At 37.4% G+C, this 24272-nt stretch overlaps 1 protein-coding gene across 9 annotated transcripts in view; it reads right to left on the bottom strand.

Annotated features, from left to right (window-relative positions):
- The window catches only part of CCDC171 (coiled-coil domain containing 171), a 184417-nt gene that overhangs the window by 118752 nt on the left and 41393 nt on the right, over positions 1-24272 (bottom strand). For all 9 annotated transcript variants that reach the window (XM_033085312.1, XM_033085315.2, XM_033085309.2 and 6 more), the window contains 5 exons: positions 15331-15433; positions 8661-8764; positions 5797-5886; positions 3802-4002; positions 1708-1875 (listed from right to left, as the gene is read on the bottom strand). In XM_033085312.1, the coding sequence (XP_032941203.1) occupies positions 1708-1875; positions 3802-4002; positions 5797-5886; positions 8661-8764; positions 15331-15433 (666 nt within the window). The remainder of the gene's footprint in view (positions 1-1707; positions 1876-3801; positions 4003-5796; positions 5887-8660; positions 8765-15330; positions 15434-24272) is intronic.

Genomic DNA, 24272 nt, shown 5'->3' with positions numbered 1-24272 from the left:
ACCAAGTACAAAGCCTTTCATGACAGATTATTTGCTTGAGTTGTGCAACAAAATGAACAAAATTGGATTTGGTTTTGCCATTGTTGTACCATATTGAAGATATTTGTTACTCTCTGTTGAAAAACTGAACTGGACACTTCTATTTATTTATTTTTACACAAGAGCATTAAATCTTGTGTTGCTGAAGTACCAAATCGGAATATACCAGTCCCTTAGAACTTTGCAAGAATTGCAAATAATATGCAGAAAATTGTCCTTAATTTAATTTAATTTTTGTTTTGGTGGAAACCCAAAACATTCTAGATACTACTAAGCATTAAAAAAATTTCAGGACATTTTCGTACACATAATTTTTTTTAACAAACACAAATGGATTCTGTGGGTAACTTTGGATAACTCCTGTGCAAACTAAAAGGAGGAATGAATCAAGGTAACAATAATCTTTAAATACCTTATTACTAGAGAGCATCAGCAAGCTGTTTTTCAAATACATCCCATAGAAATGTAAGAGAAAAATTTTGTTTGCAAGAAAGGGGGTACAACACAAGTGACATACTGTTCAAAATCCCTGAAAAGTTGGTAAATACATGAAAAGAGCCCTAGAGACCTCACAGTCAATATCAATAATCATACGAAATTAAAAACCAAGAAACAATATGACACAACATCCCCAAACACTGACAATAATGTTCACTTCCTTCTCTTCCATTCCCTTTCCTCCTTTATTTTGAAAGTAAAATAGAAAAGTACACCAAATGTTCATAATCCAGCTTTCGTCCTACCCCTTTAGTAAGGGGGTAGGTTCAATGACAGCTAGGGCATTTATTAAATGATGGGCAGAGTTAAAACAATTCACTGTAACCAGTCCTGCATCTTATTCAGTCAAGAAGAGTGGTCACTCCTGAAAATGAGAATTGTCAAATGAAGATTTTCCCTTACTATGTCTCAAAAAATGCAAACAAAGACAAGTTTCAGAGTTGCAGTATTAGTCTTAGGACTGACCAGAAAATGAGCTGAAATTCTAAAGATTGTCATATGTTAGTCAGTGGAGACAGTTTAATTTATTTAAAAGGAGGTCTTTTCTTTCCTAAAAATGCAGCGATTTCTGGACAGAAAGGCCACATAAGCTTATTTACATCCCAAAAAGTATAGCTCCTCCCTATAGCAAATATTGACATGTTTTATAAAAGCAGGTATTTTCCATTTGCATTTTTTAATATAATTCTATAATCCACGAGTTACAATTAAATGAAAAAATACACTGTCATTCTTTCAAACAGTACCTCTGAATAATAAACATATAATTTAAAGACAATATTCCTTGAGTAAGTGCATTTTGTTTCAGTTTTATGGTAAAATAAAGACTTGCTTTATTAGTGTAATGACTAAGTTCTTTGAATTGCTTCATCAGTAAGATTAATTTATTTTCTTTTAATTAGGTCCCTGTGGCTAATATTGGCTAGTACTATTAGCATGTCCTGCACTGAAAGTGGAGCTTAGAGACTTCATACAGACTTCAGTCACATTTACATGCCCACAGCAATGGCATCAAACTGAGTTGTAGACAAGCCATAATTAATGGTATTGAATTATTAACGTACAAATTCTTTTTGAAATAAGATGAATGTCAGTCCTTTTTAATGATACTATGATGTGGACAAATGTCACTGAATTTAATAGAGGTAGCTGGTGCCTAAGGACACTTACCTTCTCATTAGCCCTGTTGAGGTCTGAGATCAGGGCATCAACATTCTCCTGCAAGACTACACAAAGCTCAGGCCAAGAGAATCTATCTAGGATGCCTTCTGGTTGTTTTATAAGCACACAGCCTGCTATCAAATGCTGGTATAAGCTATGAAGGAAGGTTAGTTTCTCCTGAAACAAAAGGAAAAATTACATGTTGTATCTGAACAGTGTAAGAATTGAAAGATATGCATCACATGGGCAGTAATATGAACTACATGCAAGTGAAAAAAAGCCCAAACAGCTCATTCTCAAACCTTTTTCAAAATTCCACAATTGCTAATATTTGCAGTCATACATATTAAAGTGAATGCAAAAAACAGTTTTTACAAAATGTGTCTATTCAGACATAATATAAAAATAACTTATACAAATACAGAACAGTCCTGCTGTCATCACAACCACTACCTACAGTGTAGATATGGATAAAAAATTCCATGCTATTAATGCATGCAATTTATTTATTTAAAGTAAAACTTTCAGTTATATTCAAACTGTACCCATTTGCAACAACTACAGAGCATGAAGAAAGTTCTCTGATTGGCTTGGCAGCACAACTCACCATTTATACAACTATCACTCTAAAGTGTTTTTTAAATTGCTTTTGGATGGATTATATATGAAACTAAATGGCCAGACAAACCAGGCTTATAGCTTCATCAGTTAAATTCCACAAGCCATGCCTCATTCATTTACACTGATTTTAGTCAGTAATACAATAAAATAAATTAATGCAAGCTATAAATAAACTTCAGCAACAATAGCATGCCATAGAATGCTTTTATCCTTAATGCTTTTAGTACTTACATGCAACTTAGCGATTTTCATCGCCTTAGCAACAATTGCAAGCTGTACCTCAAAAGTCACAAAAACGAAGTCCGTAAACTTTTGCAAAGTTCCCATTGTTTTCCAGGGGCCTTGGTTGAGGTTTTACTTTAAGAAATTACAGATGGCTGAGATGGGAAACTAGGGTTTTTCTGAGTCCTTTCCATTATACACCTAGGTGCATTTTCTCACAATTATTTGATGGTATGTCAGGCAATTAAAAATAAATTGCAGTTTGGTTAAGTTTAACTTTGTTTCTAACAGATCTACAAATTCCTCAAGGAAAATCCAGTGTACCGCCATCATTACATTTTTGTTTGAGCTGTGATAAAACTACGATGATAATTATCCATTTGGCGTGAGAAACAGGATTCCAAGACCCCAAATCAATTCACACATGTTGAATGCAACCACAGGGTTGTAGACATGCTGACTTTACAATATAGCCAGACTTCTCGTTTCCTCCACTTTAATCACTATCTGATGTGCGTAACAATTCCAGCTGCTTCATGTGGACCCCATTTAAATACCAGACTGTAAAAGAGGTGGAAAGAATGTTTCCTTTTTACTCAGTTGGCATCCATGTCCAAATTTGTGGAAGTAATGAGCTCAATATGCACAACAACTACAAGTTATCATTGCCATTGCTAGTACAGAACTGCCTTTTTGGGAGGAAAAAGCAACAAAATTAACATCTGTTAATACATATAAGGAGAGAGATAATAGTTCTGAAATAAGACTTTGTGGACCCGTTCCCACATATAGTACACCACAATTTGTTAAGAGATAAAAATTAAGAATTTCTAGGTTTTGTGGTATGCATGCAAAACTACCTTAATTCTGTATTTGCTATCTATCAATCACCATGTCAATCAGTAATTAACACATGATAATGACAATATTATATATTTCAATTGTAAAAACATTTCAGTTAATTTTTAATTTGAAAGAAAGAAATAATTGTTCATCAGGCATAGCTTTTTAAATAAACTCTGTTTATCAAAAATTCAAAATACTGGAATGATTAAGCTGTTAGTTCTGATACAGAAGAAAGGAGAACCAATATGTCCTGAAATCCTGTAGATATTAAACACATATTTAAAAATACGTATCTTAAAATCATATTTTAGGGATAAATCCGTTAAGACTAAGGGTAACCATCTGATGTATGTAAATGTATAAAGCTGAGATTAAATAAAGACTCTTTGACAGTCATCTTGTCTCTAGTAATACCTCCATATCCTTCTGGTAAGCCCTGGTAAGCTTCTGGACTTCATTTTCAGATTCTGTGGCACGTACTTGCTCTTTCTCCCAGCATTGCTGAACATCCTGTAGTTCCATTTTCAAAGTTTCTATTAAAGTCTCTCTGTCTGCACACTTAGCGTGCAGATGGTTTAACTCTTTATTGGCATCAGCCATGTTATCCTGAGCTTCCTGGAAAACAGAGGAATGTAACACAAAAGCTGGTATAAACATTACTCTATAAAATGCTACCTTAGTCAAGTGCTCATCACCTGAGGAAAGAAACAGTCAAGACTCCAGGCTAGGTAGACTTATCTTTCAAGAAAAGAATTTCAAATTTGACAATAGGCCTCTTTCACAGTTTGCAACTAGACAGCAGTGGAAATCCATCTCTGACACGTAAAGGCTCCATGATGTAGTGATCTTCACAAAAATCTTAACCCCAAAAATGAGAAGCAGAACTTATGAATGAGATGCACACAACTTATCTTCTGCAGAGTGCAAAGCTCTCAGGTTATCAAAAAGATACATTATTTTCTTAAGTGAAACCCTGATCTGTTACAGTTGAATCTGCAAGCAATACAACTGCTTTTGCCCAGGTACTCTTTACAAGCAAGATTAAAAAAAGGATACTCTGTTTGGAGGCTTGACCATGGGAAGTAAGTAATATTCAGAAATGGTGATAAATGTGATTATGTTACCAGCACCAAAATCTCACCAGGTAAACATAGAACTTAATACGCCATCCCTTTTGAGCCAAAATATTGTGCTGTTACACTGGATTTACAGCAATGTTAAAGTTTGCAAAAGGTCAAACTGAAAGCATTGTTTATTTTTCATAAAATCACAGCTTCCTAGGCCATAAAATCATACAAAAGGTATTACCAAATTCATGAGAAAATGACAAATTTTATTCTTCTAAATGAAAACATTAAATATTAAATAAACTGTAAATTTCTAATACAAATGCTTTCAGACTGGATTTAGATTTTGATCATCGATGCAATATTATTACCAAAAATTTAGAGAGATTGAAAACCAGCATACTCCATAAAAACCCTGTGAGTGTAGCAAGCTCAGTTTGTGCATGTAGAATACAAGTATCTCTTGCAAAGGGTTGCAAAATTTTTAGATGACTTTAAAAGGTGCTGTAACAGAAGCAGACCCCTTAAATTTTCTGAACATAAATGAGTAAACAAAGCTTGTAACACGTGACAACACATCATGTGCAAGTATTCATTAATGTGAAGATTCAATGAATGTTGAATCACTGCATAAAACAAAAAACAGCATATCTTCAGCAAAAGAATCTGAAAAACGATGGGTTTACAGACATTCTATTTTGGCAGTAATACAATACACTGCTAGCTGGGTGATTAAGTTAAAACACAAACTCAGGACTTGCTCACTCCCTTGACTATTGGTTTAACCAGACAGGACATTACAAAAGTGGTGCCAGCCAAAAACAGGGGGAAAAAAATTATTGCTGCAAATCTAAAGGAAAGAGCATTTTTATCTCAGGTAACTTTTACTCCAAGAAATTTTATGCCGCACACTTTACAGCTGTTAAAGACAACTTGATGCATCATATGCATTGGCCTTTCTGATACACACAAACAAAAAAAATTAACAAAAGAATGGACATAAATACATCTTCATATGCACAGAGGTAAATTCTCTTTCCCTTTTCTTGAGAAAAACATCTTAAAAAAGACTACTGATACTGATTTCAATAAAAACAATACATTGCAAGTTTATAAATGTATTTTAATTATTTCAAAAGTGCGATCACTGAAATTACTTAGTTTATAGCGGTAACCAGAATAAAGCAGCATGGTTTCACAGAAACTTGCAAGGTAAACTAGTTTGCTCAACAGAATAAAATGATATAGAGACTTAGTTTGATAAGGAAAAAAGATGCTTTTAATCCAGAAAGATACTTTCGGCAGAATGTTCAAATTTTATGCTAAATTCATTAAACCATACCTTTAGGTCTTGTCTTAAAGCACACATTTTCTCCTCAGACACCTCAAGTTCATTTATCCCCTTTTTACACAAAGCCTTCATTTTCTCAAGCTGTGAAAAATATGAAAGTCAAACAAGCTTTTACAGAAAGTCTGCAATGATCTATTTAATATAATATAAAGGAAGAATTTTGTACATGAAAGCAAAAAATCAAAATTTCTTTCCATTCTTTGAGGAGATTTTGTACTCCATACAATCTAAACAACATGCCATTACAAAAACATTAAATAGCTATTTTATAATGATTTAAATAAAGAGTAGTGGCAAAATCCCAAACTGAGTCCACTCTTACCTATCCTATTAACTCTCAAAAATATCTGACAAAAACACAGATTCTGAAATGCACTTGAAAGCGTAGTAAATTCAGATAATGATCTGGAGAATGGTTTGAGAAAACAAGTTTTCCTGTCAGTGGCCATTTGCAGAAATTATCCAGCTACAAGCGTGGTTCTTTACCGAGCACTGGGTGATACTCACATACTGTAAAAAAAAGCAATGTTCCAAAGAGACACAGTGACTCTAGGGTTAAAAGCAACCATCTCAGAGGTTACTTAATGTGTATTGAGGTACCATCATATATACTAGCTTCACTTTCCACTTTCAAAAAGAATAATAACAAACCAAAATATTTTGTATCTTTGTTTATAGGATGATACTGCTAACACTTGACATTAAAGGAGCAACTCAGAAACAGAATACCACATTTACAAAATTTATTAATCACTTTTTTAAATGTTTGTTTTGATATTTTGAGGTCAGGAAATCTGGTAGAACCCTTAGAAATAATTACAGTAAATTAAAGAATGTTACTGGAATATTTCCAGTCTTTTTATTGGTTTACTTGTCCTTTCCCTCTCCCCAAACATACTCTGGTGTCTGCGTTATATAGAAAGTCAGAAGCTAGTCATCTACAAAACCCAAAACACTTCTACACCTTTAAGTCACACAAACTAACAAGATCTTTTAGTCTAATGTTTAACACAGTAAGTTAAAAATAACACATTAAAAGTTTATCAGCATATTTCACATACACAGGTGTACACATACACACACATCAAAAAATTCACCAATATGTGGGATCTTGTTGAAAATATTTTTATAAAGAGAACCACTAAAATTTGCTTACTGTCGTGTTGCTTACAAAAACCTTTCCTTACTGTGTATTAAAAGATCCTAGTTTTATTGCACAGTGCCCTTCATAGTCCCCTTGTGCATTATTGTATTATTAAAAGGTTTTATTATTAAACATATCTCACACATAAAAAGCCAAAAGCAGCATTCTCTGTGGGGGCGGGGGTAATCAAGAAGGACAGAGCACTGCCCTTTCTGTGCACCACAAAGGTGCTCAGTGATCTCTGGCTCCATATGACAACTCCAGGGTCAGTCACACACAGTCCTACTGGGAAGTCTTGTGGCAAGTCATCTGTTGGTCCTGCTCTGCTTGCGATTTATTTTCCTTGACAGTTCATTCTTCTTTCTGTCAGAACACTCTCTTTGCTTTCTTAGAAGCCACCCCCTTGGTCTCCCCACTGCTGTCTCTGGCACAGTTTCACAACAAAGCACATCACTAAGCCAAAGCCTGCTGAGTCGACTTTTCAACTGTGCTGCCTATCACGTGATGCTCCTCCTCCCAAATAACAATTCGCTGTGGGTAATATGTTCCTAGTTACTCTTCAGCTTCCAGACTTGGGTCTCAGAAGAGTTTCATAATGACTATACACACCAGTTCTCTTATCTCGCTGGGAGAGACTTAACAGTGCTTGCTGTTTAAAAAGTAGAATTGTTTCCATGGTCACTTATTTTTGTGCCCCTTGAACAATCTCAAAGGTCTTGTGGGAGACCATTCTTTTCCCAATAAAAGGAGCAAAGCTGATATACTTTTCTTCTTTTTTTTTATTTTTTAATTTTTTTTAAACATAGCTAGACTATGCATTTGTCAAAACAAAAGACAAAAACTAGAAATGAAATAGAGTGCTGGCACCTTTACAATCCTACAACACCTTGCCTTTCTGCATTTGCCAATTTTATTCAAAGACTAATCACAAGATTCTACAAAAAGTTTTAGTGGTGCAGTTATCTTTTTTCTACAGCCTCTAAAGCCACAAATTAATAAAACATTTACACCCAAGAGGAGTAATTTAGTCAGACCAGCAAACACACAACAAAATAAATGCAAAACTGTAACTTCTCATTCACTGGTATAAAAAGACAGTAGGAGTGCATGGAAAACACCCGCTTTTTTTCAAGGGTAAGATTCCCAAAATTGAAATATTTATGTTATTTTCTTAGGTAACTTAAAGACAGTATTCTAACAGTCCTATTTTAATTGAAATGATAGCAAAACAGTTCCCAAAGAGAATCCATTGAAAGCACACTCTCCTCAGAAAATTATACCAGTTTTACAAGTACAGGGGAGCATGATCATTTGCATAACTGATAGCAGTGACTACTGAGGCTCAACCATAGTGTATTTAGGAACACTGCAGTATATGCAGCAACCCTCTTGGATCATTATCTTTTGACTAAAATTCTATATATGAACAACTTGTTATCTAAATGTTTTTTTTAAAATAACCCCAAAGGATTGAACAAAAAAACCATTTTAAACTAGAAAGACAAAGAACACTTCTCCCTGTCCCCACAAATGTGAAACTTCACTGCAGGGCAAGCTTAGAGAAGTAGTAGCGACAGAAATTTTTTCTTTAGGCATACTTGAAGCTGTCAACTCAACATTCCCACTCTTCTGCTATTTTTTTACAAGTGAAGTGTATGTACTGCTGCAGGCCAAATGCAATACATATAGAGCCAAACATTGCAAGTGTTACCTCATTAGACATATCTTCCAGCTTGTTCTGGTAAGCTGTCAAGGTACACCTCAAAGTCTCAATGACAGAGCAGCTCAGAGGTTTATCTTTGTCCTCACAAGTGCCTGAAGGAAAACACAGAACGAAAATTAAGCCTTAAAGCCACAGAGAGAAAACTACTCACCCTGGATGCAAGGTATTAGAATTAGTTAGGGCGTCAGTGACAATACAGACCACTGAAGAGCAGCCTTATTTGTCATGAGAGATACAGTTGTATAGCCACACTTCCACAGCAAATACAGCTGAAAGACACTTGTATAAAAGCTTTAATACAAGATACAGAACTGGAAATTCTGGATTACGTTTATACCTAAAGCATTTGGTATGCTGTCTCACATAGTATTTCTACTGTGGTCAAGCCTGTGTAATTCAGTCAGACAAGTCAACTTCGAAACCACACAATTATATACTTTGAAAAATATGTTGTCTGAAAGTTAAGAATGTTACACTTTTCCTGACATTGTTTTGCTGATGTGACTAAGCATGCATATAGCAATGCAGTACTTCATTTATTTAAAGCCTTACTGAGCCAAAGATCATGTGATTATGTTATGCTTGGAGAGGACTTCAAAACATTTTAAATTATCTTGAATTTTATTGTAAAGGAAATGGCAAAAAAAAAATCATCTGTCTGCAGTTCTGCAGAGTCAAATATAAGGGTTCAATTATAAATCTGATATATCCATTATATGCACACTAAAGCTATTTATTAAACCTTTAGATTGAGACTTCTGATCCTGTTGCCTTAATTAAGGACATATGAACAAGTCTGACCATTTCAAAGTGTATAGAACAATGCGCCAAGAAAGCAAAACAACACTGTATTGATTGAGAGGTCAGAAGATGTCAGCTGATACTCAGTTTTCAAGAACAAACTTTTCTTTTTTTCCTGATGTTACACCACAAACATGCTAGACTATTGACAGACTGTTCTTCTCAGCATCATTTATATTCCTAAGAAGCATTTATCACTTACTTTGTAGCAAATTATTCACATGTTCCATAAGCAAAACTATTTTCTGCTGACTCTAATAGCAGCCTTATTTTGCAAAACTGAAAATATCTGTGGCTTTTTAAATCCAGGAAGGCTAAATCATCATAACTCCCATCACAACTAAACAATGATATAGGTGTTTATCACCAGTGTCATTAAGCAATTTACATTAAGTCAAATCAGATACTAAAGTCTGAGCCTTTTCTTTGGCTCTCCATAAAACTTTATCAGCTAGAGGAGGTGCACTTACATATTTGCAGCATGTTTTTAAGAATTCTATAATTAGTGTCTAATAAGCACAATATTCTGCTAAGGCATTGTACAAAAATGATGAAATTCCTCCTGTAGGCTACACATAAGGCATCAATAGAACTCAGTGGAAAATTTACTTAAGGGCAAAAGTCAGAATATATTGTCAACTGCTGTTCAGAAAATTCTTTCAATTAGTTAGCCTCTCTTCTCCCTGGTATTATCTCTTTTGATAATACCAGAAAGTATGAAGTGCCATTCAGGCTGGACCAGGTGTTACAAAGTCCCACCTAGTCAAAGCAAAAAATATTTGCTTTCAATAACAGGAGTAAAATCTGCTCTACAGTATGCACATCTCAGTGACAGGCACCTGCTCTGTCTTACCAACCACTCCACCTACTTACCAGAGTTTCTAAAAGTCTATAGAGTCAGGTAAAAGCAAGAGTTTCTTAATGACACTTCTGAGCCCTGTGAATCCTATCCCAAACAACAGTGTTACACTTCAAACCAATCTAAGAAGAATTCATAAAATCTGACCTTTTCTGAGAAGCTAAGATTTCACATTGAAGAAAGTGACAAGTGTCACCATACTATAATTTTATCACATAACCACAGCTATAGCTATGCACAGAGCTCCAGTCCAGTCTTCTCAATCACACAACCAATTTTGCACCACCACCCATTGTAGGAACATTCTGCATTGATCCTGTTGCACAAAAAATAAACACTACTTTTTCATACTTGTAGCTCTTGCAAAGTAGTAACATACAATTCCCATTCCGTTTAAAACAATACCTATTAAGTCAATCCAAGAGTTATCTTGAATGCCTTTTGTCAAACTGTCTAAATAATGCATTTTCAAATATCATGTTTGCCAAAATTAAAATTTTGCCAGTAAATTTTCCATGCTGTCCTTTCTTGCATTTGCTGTAACCCTATTTATGACAGCTCAATTTGCCAATAGAAATACCAGTTAGCCTACCTGCATTAGCTGAAAACAAATCTATGGCTTAATGCTGCCCAAATGTTGTTTTTCTTCATACAACTGTGCAGGAGACAGGCAACATAATCCAAATGCACTCTGTTGTGGTAGAAGCACCATGTCAGCAATGAGATAAAATACCCAACCTAGTACTTGAAGATTATGTCCAGTATTGCCCAGGAGTTTGAGGGAAGAATTTGGGAAAAATGCAAAGATCCATACGAGTCTTACAGAATAAATTAAGTGAGTAAATTCTTAAACCTGTTTCAGAATTTCTGCTAGTTGTAGTGGGCCAGGGTAGTAAAGAGTTAATTTTCTTCATAGCAGCTCACATGGTGCTGTGTTTTAGATTTTTGCCCAAGACACTCAGGTGGCCTGCATTAAATGGTGATACTAACTCAAAGTAGCTAACACCCTCAGAACTTTGCACTCATTTCACCTTTTTTCAGATTACTACAACCACAATTACAGTACAGTAATTTCACAATTAAAAGCCGCACCATTTTGACTAAAAGTTTGGTCTGAACCCTAAAGTGTGGCTTATAATCAGGTGCGGCTTATATATGGACAAAGAACAAAAAGTTGCTGTTTTAGTTTGGAGGACAGGTGTCTGCTGAGAAAGACAGGAACTTCTCTTTGAAATGGAGAATGGAAACCCTCTTCCTCCAAATTATTAGAATTTTGAAATCAAGGGGCTTTCAGGCAAAGATATGGGAACTAGGAATAACAGCTCTTCTCTAGGGAAATTAAAATAGAAATACAGTACTACAAAGAAACAAACTCCAAACCCTGACAAAGTCAGAGTACAACCTGACACCCCATAAGTCAGGCAGGGTGTTGGTAGCAGTCCCATTCAATGGTGGCTGCATCCTCCTGCAGTGACAGATGTGATTCAGTTGGAGCAGTGCTCCTGTAGAAGGTGTAGTTTCCCTCTGGAGGTCCAGTGGTGATGTGGAAAAATCCAGCTTTCCTCTGGAGTCCAGTGGAGAAAGGGGCTCCCTTAGTGTCCCAAAACCTCTGTTTTTATCTTGGTAAGAAATGTTGGGCTCTTCCCCCTGGCTGGAGCAACTTCCAATGGGATGCAGTAATTTTATCAGTCACACAGTGGGACTCAATGGGCCATTAGCAGAAAGTGACTTGCTGGAGGAAGGATGGGTTGTGAAAAGATAAAGAACAATGCCCTGCCTGGTTTCAATGGATGGCCCATTAGCAGAATTTTAGTAAACCAAAATTAGTAGACCAAAATTTTAGTAAAAATGGTGTGGCTTATAATCATGAAATTACTGTACTTTTTTCCTGAAGATAAACATCCCTAAGAGCATACCTGTTGCTGAATAACGACAGAATGTGATAAACTGAAAAGATACAAAGTGAATTCATGCAGGTGGACCAATAAGAAAACAATGCTCTGGAAAATTAAAAAAGGTCATTGGAAAAGGAGTAGACATGGATTTATGGTTGTTATTTTGACATGCATAAATAATAAAAAAATAAAGCTTTCTAAAACTTTTTAGGTTTTAATCTGTATTGGGTTTGCATGGGCTGGTTTTGGTAACAGGAGCTTCAAGGGTGGCTTCTGTGAGAAGCTGTTAAAAGCTTCCACCATGACCAGTAGAGCCAATCCCTGGTGGCTCCAAAGATGGATGTGCCACTGGCCAAGGCTGGGTCACTTAGAAATAGTAGCAATGCCTCTGTGATAACAGGTTTAAAAAAACAAAACAAATGTTGTGGTGCAGTTTTAATTGTCACTACAGAGAAGCAGGAGTGAGAACAAGTGAGAGGAACAGCTCTGCAGACATCAAGGTCAGTGCAGAAGGAGGGAGAGGAGCTGTTCCAGGCACCAGATTCCCCTGCAGTCTGTGGTGCAGCCCATGGTGAAGCAGCTATGCCCCTGCAGCCCACGGAGATCCACAGGGATGGAGATCCATCCACAGCCCATAGAGAAGCCCCACACTGGAGCAGACAGATGCCTTGGAGGAGCTTGTGATCCTGTGGGAGTCCTGGGGAGAGAGGGGTCCTGCTGCCAGCTGGAGCAGCCTGTCCTTGAAGGACTGCATCCCATGGAAGAGTGACCCAGGCTGCAGCAGTTTTGGGAGGATTTGCCTGTGGGATGGACTCACGTTGCAGCAATTTGCAGGGAGCTGTTGCTCATGAGATGAAGCCATGCTGGAGAAGTTCTCAGTGAACTGTCTCCTGTGGGAAGAGACCCCATGGCAGGAGAACTGACCGTAATCCTCATTCCCTGTCTCCTTGTGCCAGCTGGGTAGGAGACAGAGCTGGCAAGGAGGGACAGGTGGGGGGTTTTACTTCTGTTTAGCCTGTTCTTATTTTGTTAGTAGTAAGCTCATACCTCTAAATTGAGTTTGTTTTGCCTGTGATGGTATTTGATGAGTGAACTCTCCTGGTCCTAACCACAACCCATGAACCCTTCATTAAATTTTCTCTTGTCTGTCCAGCTGCATGAGTTAGCAGCTTTCATGGGTGCCTGGCATTGGCACAGCATCAACCTATGACATAACCCTAAAAATCTAGTATTATCTTCTCTTTACTGTACAGCCTAATAATCACATAGACTAATAAGCATTTGAATTAGGGGCTGGATTTTTAGTGCAGGATCTTTAATACAGACAGATTTTTAAGTAGATCTCTTAACTCCTTGAGTCCAATGTTGACTTCCTCATCAGCTGTGGCTCAGGTAGCCACTCATCTAGTAATTAGACCACATAGATTTATTTAACATTTTTACTTTTATTGGTACCTACGCATTCCTATTTCAAATATAATAACAATATTTTTTAAAATTTTTTAATAAATACTATTAGATACAAAAATTTGTATTACACCAGAGTAATAATATGATAATGCAAAAGCATTAAAATTAAGTTTCGAACTTAAAAGCATAGCAAATATGTAGAACAAACATCTTAGTCAATGTCTGTTTCAATATTAAAAGACTGTAATTGACTGTAAAGACTCAGTTGATCCACTGCAAAACTGAAGTCTACTATCTGCCTCAAGAGCCTCTTCAGAGTTGCTAAAGTTATAAAAAAAAAAATCTATTAAAATTAGTTTAAAAGTTTGCCTCAAACAAAGCAAATTAATACTTAAGGTACCGTTATTGAATTTCTAATATTATAGAATCAAGTCAAAGCTGTTCTCAGCAAGGTTTACCACCCAAAAGACTTGCTGCTTTGGAAACTGCACTTTGGCAGCAGCATCCAGCTCTCCTCAGCGTCACTTAAGTCCTGAGCATGTGGAACTTTGCAAAACTGTGGAAAACATACAGTCTTAAAGAGATAATACCTACAGGTATTATCATGGTAATTATATTTATAATTACAGAATAAAACTGATACCAGTTCAAAAACAAAAATACAGCCTATGCACGGAAATCAATGCGTCACATAATCCAAGCTCACCCTTTTAAGGACAAGAGAAATCCCAAGAAGTTGCTTCTTTATTGAAATTTATCAGCACCGGGCTAAAAAAAAAACCATTTTGTGAAGATACAAAAAAATGTATCTTCATTTAAAAGTGTTTTTAAAGACCCATTTATGTCTACCATTGCTTAAAAGTACAAAAACATATCACAGTATACAGAAAATAAATTCATTTGCTTTGTAAGCCACATTTTACTTGCTTTCTTCCAGTTTACTTTCACTGTAAATTGGAAGCACGTTTTGTCTAGTATGTAATTTGTCTAACAGGAATTACAGTTTCAAATTAAGATTTTTAAAAGTGTTCAATTTTCAACTTTGAAAAAAATCACTAGCTTGATATTTAAGTTCTGCTTGTTTATGTTAGCCACTATTTCAAATGTCTAACCAGGTAGCAACTTGTTAAGTCTGATACAATAATTATATATAAAGCTGAGTAGCAGAGTGATAACCACTGACTTACAATTAATTTTAATGAAAACAGAAAAATATTTGTTCTGTATCAGATTAAATGAATGCAACATAGTACTGGTCCACAATCAACTATAAAAAGTACTGTGTTGCATCATGTGTCCTACACAACCTTTTTGAATATATGACCTTTAAGTTGCTGAAGGTTGCCTCAGAATTTGGCTCAGTTCAGGCAAAACATCTGTTCCCTTTGCAGGTATACTGTAAGGACTTTTTTCTCAGTTGGATTTAGAGCACAGCAAGTGAGCCCTTTTCTGACCGATCATATACACCCCAGCATTTGTAAATCAAGCTCCGGGCTGACAACAGCAGGTCCACAATCCGTCACCCTTTCTCAGCTAGCAAGGCCATTTGACTGCTGTGAGAACTGCTCTTATCATGTCATCAAATCAAAGCATGTTGAGAAGAGGGAATGCAAGAGGCATCTGCAGAATTCCCACAATGTAGTGACTTTGGAACATTGACAGATGCATCTGTCATTTTATACCTTCAACTAACCTGCTGTCCGCTGGCCTGACATAGCAAAGCTGTCCAAGAGTAACTCCAGCTCTCTCATGTTGTTTTCATACGTCTCTGTTAGAAAGACCTGGTGTTTCTTGGCCTTTATTTGATAGGAGGAACAGACAAGACAAGAGGGGGTGGGGAAAGAACACATTAAAATAAGTAAACAGAAGAAATACATATCACAATAATATACTTGTTCCTCTTTAAATTTAAATTTCTGCTATATTTCTTTTTATGGTTTTGCTCGAGCTAAGAGATCTAACATGACATAACAAGTAAGAACCCTGTAAAACACAACATAAAACGAAAGGATTTCAAAAGCAAAACAAAAGATGGTTGTTCAAAAAACTTAGTCCTCATTATCTTCTGCTTTAGAAGTGTCTTAATGGACATTAAATTCTGTCCATCTATGGAAGCAGTGAATTCTATTGTTACCTACAAGGGCATCCAGAAAGACACCAAACTACTGGCAGACAGACTAGAAACCCATGATTTGGCACTCAGTCAAACCCCAACCTATTGTCATTGCAAACCTGACTACTTTAATTGTTAATATGTTCCATGTGAGATAGCGATTTTTTCAATACCAAAAACTCAGCCTTATGCATGGAACATAAAGCTACAGAATTCTTAACCCCTATCACTGAATTTTCTTACAGAAAGCTGTTCCTTAAGTGCAGTCTATTGTTCAAATCAGGAAATCAAATTTTTCAAGGCCAGAAAAATCACTACAATAGAAAGGCTATACCAAATCATTCCTTCCATTTATATCTGATATTGTAACTTGCAGTTTTCAAAGACACGCATCTATAATTACAGACAAGACCAAGGCTCTTTCAGGTATACGTAGTTTTGACTTCTCAAGGAAATGTATGATTTCAGCTGTTGTCTGACAAAAGGTAATATTTTTTCTCAGCAATTTAGAAAACTTAAAAGCAGCAAAAATAAAACCAACCACCCCTACCCACCACCCCAAGTCAAGAGGAAATTAGCTTTAAATAACTTCACGATTTTCTTATGAAAAAGGTTATAGTCAAAGATGTCTCACGACTAGTAACTGCACAATTTATTTCCATTCTAAGTGTTAACACATATTTGTGTAATTTCCATTTCTACTTGGTAATGGAAAGCTAACCTTTTTCACTGAGTAAAATTCTACTGTTTTCTGTCATATCTAGAAACTGTTGCTTTAGTTATGCTTCACTGCATGTCAAAGAACCCAGCAATTTCTTATGTGTGGGAAACATCCTTCCCAGGAAAACTACTACATACTGGTAGCATATAACTGTCAGGATAAAAAAACCAAGAAATGCGTTTAATTCTCTGCAGTCTTCTTCACCATTCAGTTTAAATATTTTATAAATTTGCTTTACTCTTTCAATTTTAATTATATGTACTGTATATCAACTAATATATTATTCATATGTGTATTTCAGTGTTAGGTCCCCTGCAGCACTTACACTCTATTCCTTGTGTGAGAGTTTGTACAACACTTCATAAAGAATTTCCAAATCACTTCTATATACTGAAAAATAACCAAGGTTTAGTTCCTACTCTATAAAATTATCTGTATAAGTAGAACTTGTAAATGTTGAGATCCACTAAAAATATTTTATGGGATGCAAGCACATTAAAGTAATTCACTCTCATGTACTGACATCATCTCAAAGACCTCACAAATTAAAAATAAGAAAATATAATACTATGAAAACATCACAATAAGATACATAAAATACTCCAACACAGAGAGGGTGAAACACTCTTCCCAGAAAAAAAAAACATTTCCTATGGAAAAGTAAAATGCGAGAATTTTTTTCAATCTTCTCATTCAATTTTTCCATTTTGTTTTGTCAATTTACCATAATTTAGTCAGTGTGTTCCAGTCTATTCAGCCTTCACCACTTCTCTTTGCTTTATTTGCTAACTGCATCCACACATCCTAAGTCAATTTTAGTCCCTTTTTCAACAGCAAGAAAGATCAAAAGGAAATTACTTAGACTAGCCAGTCTCTCTACACTTGAACTGCAAAATATTTTGTATCTTTCCTTTCTAGCTTCTATTTTCAATCACTGTCTCCATTATAATAAATTGAAAGAAAAAAAACACTGTAAATTGTGCTGCTAAAAATCCAGGCACGGTCCAAAAGGATTTATTATTGATCTGATTTTTTTATATCTCACTGACAGGTATCTAATAAGAATGTATACAGTCATAAAATCATGAATTTATGCTGACAGGACCTGTGGAGGTCATCTGGTCTCACTCCCCACTCAGAGCACAATATGGTCGAAGTCAGGTTAGGCGGCTCTGAACCTTGTTCAGTCAGGTTTTGAGTATACTCAAAGCTGACATTTCAACAGACCCTCCAGGCAACCTGTTCACAATATCTCACAATCCACATTGTGAAGTTTTTTGTTTTCCCCTTACAGGTAATTATAACTTTCCTGTTTTCTCTTATACTTCTAATGCACAGATCTGAGGAGACTGTGTCTCCATCTTCTCCACAAGCACCCACTTGAAAGTCTACAGCAGTTGCTATTATCTCCTTAGTTTTCTTCAATATGAACAAAAACAGGGAATATGCATAATGCTTTACTTTGAAAAGGAAAATGGACTGCGTGAGAATAGAGTCAAACACAATCTGTCAGCTGGTAGATTCAACTGTTCCAGGAGATGTGATTATAATCCTTCCCAACAACTCCATCCATCAACATGTTTCTGCCATTCCTGTAGAACCATTGGAGAAGTTTAGGTTTAAATGTTTTCTAGGTTATTTCAAAAGGGAAATCAGTTGACAAAATTGCTAAAGGCTTTACTTAAAGACAGTTCGCTTCACAGACCACATTAGTAGAAACAAGTGGAAGAATATTTGTAAAGTAAGTCTTCTGCTGACATTGCTTGAATTCCTGTACACCAGAATGAATCATTCTTGACCTAGATAGTGATCCTTGAAAACAGCTTTGAAAATCAAAGGCGAGGTCTATATGGATATTCAGGATCTCCTGACTAAATTCAAGTATTAATACGAAGCATAAAGAAGGTTGTTCAGACATACTAAACTTGGAAAAATACAGATACATTGTTAGAGGGATACATTTAGGCATGTGAAAATCCACCTCAAGTTGAATCTGGCAGTAAAAGAATTCTGAAGCAACCTGAAGTGAACTTGATTCTGCAGGTTTTACACCACCTGCAAAAGAAGGACTAGGCAAAATGTGGGCCCATTTTCTCCATAATGAGGCAGTGATCTGGTGACTAGGAAAGAGAAAAAGCTTTCTCATTGCTTTTTTCATCTCAGTCTTCACTGGAAGAACCCGCCCTTGGGAATTCCAGGTCCCTGAGATCAGTGAAATTTCCATGAATACGTGAGAACTTAAAATTCTCAAAATATACTAGAAATGTTTTCCATACTCCCCAAAGACAATTCCCTTCTTCACAATATATTCCAAACTGAAGGCTGAAAACCCAATAACATGGAGAAAAATCATACTTTCTCAACCCAGAACACATGATGTATTTTAGCATATAAAATCCTTCCTTGAAACAAACTTCATATCCTAAAAAAGGCTCCTATTATCATAAAAGAACTCTTGAGAACAAAAACCTTCTAGTAGAAAATGTGCTTTGCAACATAGTTATTTAATCACCAGTTTCAAAACACAATTGAATTTTTAAAGAAATTAGAGAGAAGCTAAGCATTTTTCATGAAAAATACTGTTAACTCCAATAGGAGAAAATCTTTTTTCCAAATACTTTCTATCCTTATCTGTAAATAAAACTTGAACTATTTGAAAAACCAACTGCGTACAAAATTCTTCCACTTACTGTCATACTTGTGTTAATCTTCCAGAAGGGTATTTTTATTTATCTGCACAAGTACCTACTATCTTGGTTGTAGACATATTTTCCTTAACTACCAGTATTCGATTTTTGTTCCTGTGCCCATATAGAAATGATGTTCCATTGTTTTTTCAGCATTTTGCAAAAGCCATGGTTGGCTAAAATAAATGTAAAATCTGTGCACAGTTCCAAGACAACTCATAGAATTGATGCTGCAAATGTGCATCTGCATCTCAACTTCATTAACTTAAAAAATCAGCATGTGGGCAGGACTTTGAGGCCTTATCTTAACAAAACCACGACATTAATAGACAGGGAGTTGTACAGCTATACGATGAACTACTGTAATTCCTGAAGAACTTTCTCTACTTTGTTTAGAGTTACAAGGGGTTCCTGGGGGGGATCTTTTGCACATGGACTAATTCATCCACTCAGTCTGCAGTACAATTTCCAAATGGTGATGGCAGACTAAGAGCCAAATCCAGAACAATCCATATAGTCACCAAGAAGTAGCATGTTCAGATACTCCTTGAAAAGTGCTTATGTAAATTCTTCACAAAAGTATCAGAATGTTTACCAGGCATGACCCTGGGGGCAGCACATTGAAGTATTTACAGAAATACAAAAGACTATTCCACGGTTCACAAAACAGAGGTTTTACTCAAGAGATGCTCTGTAAAGCAGAAAAGTGGTACAAATTTTTCAGCAAACAGGCATAAATTGTGTTATAAAGAACAAAACAAAACAAAACCATCACTGACAAACTTGCTCCTTGGGCTACTACTTATTTTTGATCAAGTTATCAAACTACTGAATACTTCTTTTATTTTCTTCTATAAGCTGGAATATTCAAAAATCTATAAGAGTCTGGCCACATGAAAATTAAATAAAATCTCTCAAGAAATTTAGATTGTCTTAGTCTTACAAATTAATCAAAATGTTCAAGTTTTATTGAAATTATTCTTGCACCATAAAAAGAGATTTGTAACAACTTTTGGTGGGAGTAAATGTTATGAAGTATCTCTTTGGGTTTTGGGGTTTACTTTTTTCCAAGTCAGAGAAGATTTTTTGAGAACTGCAACTTTATAGTTTAGATGCCTGTCTTCCAACACCAGTGCATCACAGGCTGAGTGATCCCTGCACTTCTTAAATAAATTATAAAATTGGTTTGTTTGCAGAAGATCATTTAAGCATATGCCTCAGACTAACTAGTCTTCTTAAATTAGGACAATAATAGAAGTAACATCTCAGAAGAAGCATTCTCCCTCTATGTAAAGGTAAGAAAAAAACAAAGTAAAACAACACTTAACAATCATTAGCACAAAATTAATGAAGAGTGTGTATCAGGAATGAGTTTGGAGGTTTTTTTAACTCAAAGAAATTGTCCACATTAAATTGCCTAGATGATATTTACATCTTTGCTATTCTGTACCAGTTTCTATTCCACAGAAGTTGTAGAACAGAACCATAATCCTCAGGGTGCTCCACTATCTGTTCAGTCAATTTCTAGGCAACTTCTATTAAAGAACAATCATGTGTATGTCCTAGAACTAGACTCTCAAACATTTCTATTCTGACATTCAGTGCATGACAATCTACAAGGCTTTTATGGACAGCTGAGATGCAAACAGAGCACGATTCCAGGCATGGCTGTAAAAGAAAGACTTAACATACCATGGACAAAAAGACAAGCTGCGTGCAATCTATTACACAACTTATATACTTATACTATATATACTAAATTACAGTAAATTCACGAATACAAGCTGCACTGAATATAAGCCGCATCACTGGGTGTTGGCAAACATTTTGGTTTTTGTCCATAGATAAGCCGCACCCGAATATAAGCCGTTTTGTCGTTCGCAGTGAGGACCCGCGTGCAATTAGTAACAGAACCGCGGGAGGGCGGGGTTTACTGGCTGAGCTAAGGTTGTGCAGGCTCGGCCTGCTAGGGGCCGCTGACGGGGCCGGGTGGCCCAGCACGGTGCTGCAGCTCGGGGCCGGCCGCCGCTGCCACTGGGCTCGGTCACCCCGGGTCGGCGCTGCCCCGCGGTGGCAGGCAGGGACGGAGCTTCCCCCGCTCCTACGGCAGCGGCGGCGGGCGGGGACGGAGCTTTCCCGCGCCCGTGGCGCCAGCGGCGGGCAGGGACGGAGTTTCCCCGCTCCTGCCACGGCGGCGGCGGGCGGGGACAAAGCACCCCGTCGGCTCCCCGAGCCGCGGCAATGGCTGCGCGGGGCTCCCGTCGGCTCCCCGGGCCACAGCAATGGCTTGCGCAGGGCTCCTGTCGGCTCCCCGAGCCGCAGCAATGGCGGCGCACGCTTCCCCCCCCTCCCCGGGCCGCAGCAATGGCGGCGCGCGCTTCCCCCCCCTCCCCGGGCCGCAGCAATGGCGGCGCGCGCTTCCCCCCCCTCCCCGGGCCGCAGCAATGGCGGCGCGCGCTTCCCCCCCCTCCCCGGGGCCGCAGCAATGGCGGTGCGGGCTTCCCCCCCCCTCCCCGGGCCGCAGCAATGGCGGCGCGGGCTTCCCCCCCCCTCCCCGGGCCGCAGCAATGGCGGCGCGCGCTTCCCCCCCCCTCCCCGGGCCGCAGTAATGGCGGCGCGGGCTTCCCCCCCCCCCCCGGGCCGCGGTAGGGGCGGCCCGGGTCCCCCCTCTCCTCCCCGGGCCGCAGCAATGGCGGCGCCGGGCCCCCCCCGTCTCTCCCCTGGGCTGTGGCAGAGGAGGAAAGAGAGCTCTCCCACCTCTCTCCCCGCCCCCCGTGCTGCCTACAGGGAGCCAGGCTCCACCCGCGGTGCAACAGAGTAGCGATTTGTAACAATCGCAAAATGCCGACTTTGCAGCTGCTCGGCTCAGCACTCTGGTAGGCACTTCTGAGGTTGTATTAGCCGCTCCTGATTATTAGCCGCATTTCCGGTTTAGGAGCAAAATCTTAGTCAAATTGGTGCGGCTTGTATTTGTGAAATTACTGTATGTTATTTCTGATAGAATCTACAAAAAGGGGTGGAAATGAATACACATATTTTCCAAATTAAAGGAATTTATAGATATTTATTAAGATAGAATATTTTAATTATTTAACTTTAATTATTTCACTAATACGCATTCTGGTGAAGTGGTAAGTTTCCCAAATTTCAATTTGCATTTCTCATAAAATAAAGGTTTAACATCTCCTGCTTGTCCATGTTAAGATCAACCACTACTAGGTATGTAGTTCCTAGAAATGTAAATAACCTGAGTAACTTAAAACTCCTAAAGATACTTCTTATTCTTTCCATGTGGCAGGAATACAGTAGGGGTTGTTTCAATTTAAACCAAGTGTTAATCACAATAGCCGTTCTTCTGAACTCCTATTCTTGAAACTAAAAATTTCTAGAAACTCTAGCTAGAAATAAGGGTAAGCTTGAGACCAATTTCCTCAAATAAACATAATGTAAATATTGTGAGCTTTCTCATGCTGAGCATTCATAAGCAATTTTGCTGGATAGTAACAGATCCTATTACATTCGACCCATGCAAGTTTCTGGCAAACTTCTGCCACGTGCTGGTATTTAAAATCATAAGCAGAACAACTACTGTACATTACTGCACATTCAACTAATCAATTTAGGAAAAAACCCCACTTTTTCATATAAAGTTTCAAAATAATAAAATACTTTGTGTATCTTAAAAATATTTTACAAACAAAAACATAACAGTACCATGAGACCAACTTAAGATTACCAGACTGAAGTGGAAAAGATGTATTCAGGATGTCTAGTAATAGCACAAAATATAAGATCAAGAAAACAGGAGGTGGAAATAAAGGGAAGAGAACACACTGAGAATTTCACACAATTTTAGTGTAAGTAAAGGGAAGCCTTATAACAGCATATTGAACGTTATTTATACTTAGTTTCTGCTATAGCCTCCAGCTTTTTGATTTTGGGAAGAAAAATAACAAAAAAGCTGTCTATACTGAGTAAACAAGACCACACACAGGTACTCCTTCTTCCCAATCAAATACTAAAGTCTTCAGGAAAAATACAAAGCCATCCAAGGCGATAAAAATCTAATCTCACAGGGGACCACTAGTACACCTCTTCAGAAAATGAGTATTTTTATTACCTGTTCAAGACAGTCTTGTGGCTTGAAATCATTCCAGTAAAACAATTAAAACAACCTGCTATATGAGTAAGACAGTTCTTCCAAGCAAGGCAATCTATTTGCTTTTATTTTCAGTAACACAACGTTCATTTTGAGTACAACATTTAACATTGTTGTCATTATCAAAAATCCTTAAACATGAATAGAATTTTGTCTTGAATTTTTGTCAGGTATAACATACATTTTACTATGGAATTTTTCTTTGTATTCTTTTTGTGCCTGATAAAATTATTTTTTCAGGTTGACTAAGGCAGCAAATGTTAATACTCGTATTAAAGAAGTTGTGTCATCCCACAGGAAAACTTTAATTTTAATAAATTCTTAATTTTTAAAAATTTTTTAAATTTCATTTTTCTTCAATTTATTAATTACCAATCTACCTGGGAAGTGGATAATACTAAGACAATGTATGGACTAACTCCATCAGCTGAAGAGCAGATAACAATAAATCTGAAGACTGATGCAGATCTCTGCTCCTATATACTGAATAGCACAATGCCTTCTGTGCCAGTAGCATGGAAGAGATCATGGTAATCTCCTACACTCATAGACCAAAGAGAAAGCAAGAACAGAAATTTATAAGCTTAGAAAAGAAATTGCCTGAGTGTAATTAGGATACTGCTGGGAAGAGAAGATGTTCTTGTCTGTCCACAAGCAGATGGACTGCTTCCATCAGGGCCCCAGGGTGCCCTGTCACCTTCCATCAGCCAGGCACTGCCTCCATCACCCCACCTTGCGCTGTCGTCTCCTCTCTGGGGACGTACCTTCAGTCCATTCGCTGTGAGGCCTCACAGTCACCCTGCGTTTTGGGGAGCTGCCAAGCATCAGATGTTCCGGCAGGGTGGCTGGGGTTTGGTGGGGCACACAGAGATCTTCAGACCCTGCTTTGGAAGGAACCTTAAAATTCATCCAGTTCTAATGCTAGACCAGGTTGCTCAGAGCCCCGTCCAAACCA

The sequence above is a fragment of the Catharus ustulatus genome, chromosome Z (genome assembly GCF_009819885.2).
Source record: "Catharus ustulatus isolate bCatUst1 chromosome Z, bCatUst1.pri.v2, whole genome shotgun sequence".
NCBI classification, from domain to species: Eukaryota; Metazoa; Chordata; class Aves; order Passeriformes; family Turdidae; genus Catharus; species Catharus ustulatus.
The sequence above is the reverse complement of the archived record's forward strand: the minus strand, read 5'-3'. Positions and strand labels throughout refer to the sequence as shown.